Genomic DNA, 7,742 nt, shown 5'->3' with positions numbered 1-7,742 from the left:
ACTAGTGATAAAAACTCGGTTTCTGCCATCTTCTCCTGCATAATACTATTATATAAGATAACTAAGTAATTAACAACAACAAATACAGTCAATTTCACAAGAAATATTGCCTTATTTTTAGAATTCTACCTTTGTCTCATCTTTGCCCAAAGCCGTATTCGTAACAATTGAATGATGTTAAGAAATTCAGAAGGAAATTGAATTGAACCTGTTGAGAAAATGCAAGGGATGACTAAGAAATTTGAGAAAACACCTAGAAGTTGAGCTTAGACTTCCACATGTTAAAAGCTGAGAACTTTTTGAGATATCCAAACCAACAAGCAAAGAATAAGACCACCTCACTTCTTAATTCTTCTTATTCTCACTATTGAAGTTGATACAGAACGTAAAACAAGGGGTTGAAATTTGAGGTATGTATTATAATAAGAACAAGTCATTGTTTGATAGGAACTACCCATTAAATGTAGGATTGTATTATATGGTTGTCTTGTTATAATCTTCATGGACCTCACGCTGATGAATTAAAAGTATACCAAAAACATACTCTTATGGAACTGATATAGTTCTGTTCCTTTATGTATTAGTGTAATCACAAGTTACTCTCCCATCATTCTTTGTACCCAGCAAGGTTCTTACTTCTACCTGTGTTCCTTTTGTGGGTCTTATCTTTTCATTTGGGTTGCCTAAAAATACTTCCTTTTAATGTGATTTGATCTGGGTTTTAGTGGATCCTTGTGGATGAAGCTGCCTTTTGATATCTATCATATGCTAACATAACTACATAAGTGCAAATGCTTTCAATATTGATGCTTTGATTTGAAAATTTCTACTTTGCTTCAGCATTATTGCTCTTTGCCTACTTGAAGATTGTTGATCTCCTTGCTTTCTTTATATATAAATAATGTATTTTGATTAGTTTTCTCCCCAGTTTATTGATTTTGATCCCCTTGTCTGTTTTTGATTTTGCATCTGGAATCAGGAGTACATATTTAAATTATTAGTCTCTAAAATTTGAACTATTAGTCTCTAAAATTTGAGTTAGGTAATTTAGTATTTTTAATGATGTTTAGGATAAAATAATTTTTTATGATACATATGTAAAATTTTAAAGTTAAAAAATAAAAGAGTTTATTTATTATATTTATGTTTATTATGAATTTTTTATTTATAAATTATTTTATTTTAAAATATTTTATAAAATTTTAAAGAATTTAAGAAAATAAATTATTCTTCGTTATAAACATGTTTATTATAATTTTTTTAAGTATTAAAAACTGTTTTAACATTCTTATGCACTAATAGCTCTTAGGTTTCATAGAATTTGATTGACCAATAATTTTAATAAAAAAAAAAATTTAGTTCATTTTGCCTATTCCATTCTCCTAGAATTTAGTTAGTACCTAACATGTTAAAATTTTAAGTTCAGTCATGGAGAATGATGGCAAAGAGTCGTATAAAGGAAGGTGATCAATCTGAGGTTTTAAGTGTTGAGTATAAGTACAGTTCTAATGAAAGTGATGATATGGTGGATGTAACTGTAGATGAAGCAGAGGCAGATATAATTAATACTGATGGTTGTGAAAAGTTGATAACTGATTTGACCATCGAAGACATATGGGGACTGGTATTTGATACAGAATCTCAAGTTTGTGAATTTTATGTCAAATATGCCAAGTGCTATGGATTTGCGTCCCGGAAAGACTTGAATGCAGTGGATGCTAATGGCAACATTAATACAAGAAAGTTGGTTTGTAATAAAGCAGGAGAAAGAAATTGGAAGCACCTTAAAATGGACAATCGGCAAAGGGAGCATAGGGCAATTACTCGTGTCAACTGCAGGGCGAGGATTCGGTTCATTTGTCACTATAGAACGGGTAAGTGGAAAGTCAGTGTCTTTGAGAGTGAACACAATCATCCACTGTATCTACCTAAGTACAGACATCTTATTGCCGCGAATCGTAGGCTTGATGAGGCCGATAAAACACAAGCAGACAGCTTGCGAGCATGTGGTGTTAAAACTTGCCACATAATGGGTTACATGGTTTCCCAAAAAGGTGGATATGATAAAGTGGGTTTTACCAGCAAAGACTTACATAACCACATTAGTAAGACTAGGCGTGGCAAAGTGAAAGACGGTGATGCATTTGCTGCGTTGGCCTATCTATTTTCTAAAGCAGACAATGACCCATTATTTCTAGGAAAGTTCACCTTAAAGGATTGTAGGTTGGATAATTTGGTGTGGACTAATGGAAAAAGCGTTGTTGATTACGAATGTTTTGGCGATGTACTGGCTTTTGACACCACTTACAAGAAAAATGTATACAACAAGCCCTTAGTTATATTTTCAGGGACCAACCACCATAGCCAGACAATTATCTTTGGATGCACTCTGCTCTCAGATGAAAGGTCCGAAACTTTCAAGTGGGCACTGAAGGAATTTTCAGAAATCATGTCAGGAAAACTACCCAGAGGCGTTGTGACAGACGGAGACCGTGCTATGAGAAGGCTATCTTAGAAGTATTTTCTGGTATACCACACAACCTTTGTGTATTGCATCTCCATCGTAATGCGGTACAGAATATAAAAAACAAGCATTTTTGGGACAATTTTAATGTATTGTATGGACAGTTTACCGTACAAATATTTGAATAGAGATGGAACGAAATCATATCCAAATACGGACTTGCCGAGAATGAATGGGTCCAGGGCATTTATAATGATAGAATGAAGTGGGCTACCGCATATTTGAGGGAGCACTTCTTTGGCCACATAAGAACTACATCACAGTGTGAGAGAATTCATTCATTATTGAAGAACTATGTTGACAGTAAAACCAGTCTCCTTGAATTCATGCATAAATTTAGTGAATTACTAAGGCATTACCGAAACAACCATCTTACTGCTGACTTTGAAACCTTTTATAAGTTTTTTGTTTTGACTACGTGCTTTGAAAGTTTTGAGAAACAAGCTGCTGAACTTTATATTAGAAATATTTTTGAACTTGTGAAAGATGAGATAGAAGCAGCAGGTGCCTTAAATGTGACTGAATGCCTAAACAGTGGAGACATTGTTGAGTACAACACGAGTGAGTATTTTAATCAGCAATGGGAATTTAAAGTATCTTACAATAAAGACAAGGACCTGTTTGCGTATGAGTGCAGGCTATTTGAGACTCGTGGATTACCGTGTTCCCACATCTTTGGGGTCTTGAAGCATCGCAATGCAAAATGCGTCTCTACATCTCTTATCCTGAAAAGATGGACAAGAAATGCAAAAAGTGATTTTATATGCTCAATTGGTGAGCAAGACACCGCTGATAATATAGTGCCCACACTTAGATGCGGTGCAATGGCATCTATTTGTTGGAAGCTTTGTGATATTTCTTCCAAAAATTCAGCCAACTATAGGGAAGACTCAGGTGAGTTACTTAAGCTAATTTCGAAGGTGCAAAATAAAGGTGATGCACAAGCGAGGCTTTCCCCACGTCAGCGCTAATAGGTGATCCAGCTGTTGTGAAGTCAAAAGGGGCTCCAAGAAAGGTTCCAAAAGGCTAAAAGAGGCGAAGATGTTCGCATTGTAAGTCAAGCAGGCATTTCGTTAGGACATGTCCATTACTCGCCAAGGAGGACTCTCCCGCCGAATACTCAAATGCTGAAGATGAACCAATGGTATTAATATAATGCCTTGCTTAATTAGTTACTTTATGCTTACCTATTATTTTAGTGTCTTTCGCAGAACTATTAAATAATGCTATATTTTGAGCAATTTTTAAAATTTTTTTTAGCAGGTTGAAGAATGTGATGCCAATAAACAGACTCTCTCTCAGAACACAAAATCAGTAGAAAACACACTCGTGCACAATAACAATAATTTTAAAGTAAGTACTTGTCCATGTTATACCATCTATCAAGTTTATTGTCATTTCAATTCAAATTTTCAACATATTATTCTCATAGTGCTTATATTATTTCTTATTATTCTATTACAAAAAATTCAAGGGTTGTGGAAGCAAGAAGTCTGTATCTAAATTGACAGAGACACCGAAGATTAGAGCAAATGGCAAAAAAAGTCGACAGAAGGTAACATTTCGCATATCTAATAATTTATATTAGATAATTCAAGAAGGAAAATTAAAGTCTTAATTTGAATTTAAATTATATTAATCCAATACCATAAGTGTAACTGAGAGTTCAAGGGTGAGTGAGGCCAACACTTTGAGAAAATTCTTACTCGACTCTAGCTTGTCTGACTAGTTTCTTTATTTATTTATTTTTTAAATTTTGTATCGTAATTATTTAAAATTTATGATTTATATTTAGACCGAAGAAATTACTCTAACTCAAGAGATATTAAAAGATAAGACCAACACATCAGGAATAGAAGTGACCGAAGTTCCAGATGCAGCCACAACCAAGATACCAGGATTGCCATAATATCCTATGAATCATTATCCAGTGGTCCTTCCTTATCAACCTTATGGTGGAGTCCTCCCTATTCCTTTTCATCCTGTTCCAAATGGCATGGCGTACTTCAACCAATATCCTTCTACTGCCGGAATTACATCATATCCTCAGTTTTCTCATGTCTCGTCGTATTCTAGTGGACCCAGTGATAGCAATACATGGGCTGGACTTTTGAATGATGTCATCAACAACAAAAAGCCATAGAGTTATAATCTATATATTATATTTTTAATTTAGGCATGTTAAAATTGTTGATTATATCTTCCTTTCAAGTGCTTGTGCTATCAATTTATAAAAATTAGGACTGGTTTCACAGGATTAGATTTACAACATAGGATATTTTTTATTATTTTTGTTTTTATTATTTTCTTGTGGGCATATGAACCGTCTAGTGACATACGACATTATATTTTGTTTACGTTTGTGTTGGTAGTCTCTATTTGACTATGTATGAATTTATACTCTTTTGGTGATTGAAATTTAGTTCTTTTATACTCTTTTATACTCTTTTAGTTCAGTGGCATCGTCTTTCTTGAAAGCATATTTCTCTTGTGGGGATGACCCTACTCTTTTATAATCATGAGAGTCCATCTATTCTGAAGTTATCCTTGAGGCTTCAAGTTCTTTCACTGTGCTGTGCTGGATCTAAGGCTATCAATGATCCAAAAGGTTAGTTAATATGATCTTGATATCTTGAGCAGAAACTGTTGTAATTATCATTATTGTTATTGTTGTTGTTGTTATTATTATTCTCATCATCAATGCTTTTTATAGGAAAACTCTAGTTACTAATGCTTTTTATATGAAAACTCTATTCCCCCTTATGAAAAGTGCCCGTCTTTTTGAGATTTTGGGTTGTTTGGTTATGAAAATTATATCTGAGGTCATTTGAAAGATTAAATTTGTTAAACTGTTAGTTGGGATATTTTTAAGCTGTTCTTTTTTCTTGGTATCTATAGGGCATGAGAGTCATGGAGTTCATCTCTGTCACAAATGTCGATGGCCTTTCCCGAATCCACATCCAAGTGCCAAGCACAGGCGTGCTCACAAGAAGATCTGTGGAACCATTGAAGGTTACAAGCTGTGTTCCTCCGAGGAATAATCTCGCTCAAACGGCTCAGATGATGGACATGGTTCTAATGATGATAAAAAAATCCCCAAGTGATTTTTTTTTCTTTTTTCAGAGTGTAAATATGCAGTGTCTAATGTAATGTGTTGATTTGGTGAGAATATATGATTTTTTATGTATAAATGGTCTTTGATATTAGTGCTATGTTCTAAAATGGCTAGGTTGTTTTATGTTTGTGCTGATATTCTATTTATTAGGTTATGTCAGGTCCAGAGGTCTTGAATATAGGCAACAAGGAGAAGGATGATAGTGAAATTGGAGATAAAATAAATAGATCAGAAGATGAGGTATTTTTAGATGCAGTTGCAGACTTTTCAGATAGTCAAGGAGTTAAGGAATCTCTGTAGGAAGGTAGTTTGGACTCAAGTACCAGTGTGGAACGGGACGGCAAAGATGATCCAAAATTTTCAGGGTCTTCCAAGGACAATAATTTTTTATGGTAAGAACTAAGATGATAGGTTTAAATCACATGTTCTCTTAATTTTACAGCTCAGTAAAATACTTGTGCCTGAAAATTTGAAAATTAGAGGAAACTTATTCTTTAGGTTGTGAATGATTATATAGATTGTAAGATTAGTGGAGATATATACTCAAGAAAATTCAGAATATATTTATAAAGAATAATTTATTCTCTCTTTGGACATCTGTAAGAACTAAATGCAAAAATTAATATATACTTATGATTTATGATGATAATTAATAAAGCAAAACAACTAAGGACAAAATGAGACATTAGAAGAACAAAATCTGTGTAAAAATTCCTAGATGATATATTGAATAACGGAATAAAACCAGCTTGCTATTTATAGGAGATATACTAGTTCAGGCTTTTTCTATTTGTTCTAAGGCTTCTATTTTAGGAGCTTCCTTAACACTGAGATTACTAATATTTGGTAGTTGAAGAGTACATAGAAGAAGGCAGAAGTTTGCAATACTTATTATAGCCATGGATTTGCAACAAGAGTAAAAAAAAATTGCTGATGTATCAGAGAGTGAAAGGAATTGTAGGTCAAATATCCTGTTTATTTTTGAAGGTATCAGAGAGTGAAAGGAATTGAAGAGAGAGAACAAAGAGAGTGAAGGAATGCTGTTTTTTATGAGAATGAAAACTACTAGATACAAGTTGGTGAGTGTGTATTTATACAAGGATTAGTGTCTAACAAACTAAACAAATGTATAGCTACTTCTTAACAGTATAGTGACAACTATCATAACCTCTAACTAACTTTCTCTAACTTGACTAATATCTCTAACATGCTCCTTCAGACTGAGGCTAGTAGAAGCTTTTGCTAAAAAAAGATAGGGATTTTTTTTATGATAATGATCTTGACCTTCTTGGGCATGTAAGCCTAAAGATTATTCAACTTAATCTCACTGTATTTTTGTTTGCAGATTCTAAAGTGATCTCACAATTCAAAAGTTCAATTTTCATGTGCTCTAGGCATGGAGGCTGTGGTGTGAAGAGAGGCCATTGGAGCTTATAGATGAATCATTAACTGACTCAGTTGCTGTAGCAGAATCTGAAGTGCTAAGATGCATTCACATAGGGCTTTTATGTGTACAAGAGAGACCAGAGAATAGGCCAGACATGTCAGCCATAGTTCTAATGCTGAATGGTGAGAAACCATTACCAAGGCCAAGGGACCTGCTTTTTATCCACATCAGTTTGGCTTTTCATCAAGGAATTGTGCAGTAAATTCAGCTAATGAAATTTTTGACATTGTTAGATGCTAGATAGTTTATTTTAGAGTTTAACATACTTTAAGGCAAAAGAAAAACGTTCACTCTAAATGTATATATCATTACAACATGTTCTTACTTATAATTATACATGTTCTTATAATTATACCTATGCATATACCTATACCTCATTGAGTGCACTTTCTTGTCTATTATATAGTTTCATTTCTATTTAGATTCAGGATCCACCAAAGGGATATTTTTCTTACGCTTCCTTCTTTTACTTTGTTCCTTCCTCTGAATTTATTTTTGGGTATTTTTCATATTTTTGTGTGCACTTCTTTTCAACTTCAACCCCATTCATAGAGTATAAATAGGCATGACTCATAACCAAAAAATATCAACGCTCAACACCATCCCTGAATCATAGTTACAAGTACTCCTATTCAAGCACTTCACAGTAGTACCAA

General features: G+C 33.7%; 1 protein-coding gene across 1 annotated transcript; it reads left to right on the top strand.

The window, feature by feature from the left end:
* The first annotated feature begins 1,438 nt into the window (after positions 1-1,438).
* LOC112748903 (protein FAR1-RELATED SEQUENCE 5-like) lies at positions 1,439-2,515 on the top strand. Its single transcript, XM_025797162.1, has one exon. It carries the CDS (start codon positions 1,439-1,441, stop codon positions 2,513-2,515), a length of 1,077 nt encoding a protein of 358 aa, XP_025652947.1.
* Positions 2,516-7,742: the final 5,227 nt, after the last annotated feature.

This window comes from Arachis hypogaea, chromosome 15 (genome assembly GCF_003086295.3).
Source record: "Arachis hypogaea cultivar Tifrunner chromosome 15, arahy.Tifrunner.gnm2.J5K5, whole genome shotgun sequence".
Classification (NCBI taxonomy): Eukaryota; Viridiplantae; Streptophyta; class Magnoliopsida; order Fabales; family Fabaceae; genus Arachis; species Arachis hypogaea.
The sequence above is the reverse complement of the archived record's forward strand: the minus strand, read 5'-3'. Positions and strand labels throughout refer to the sequence as shown.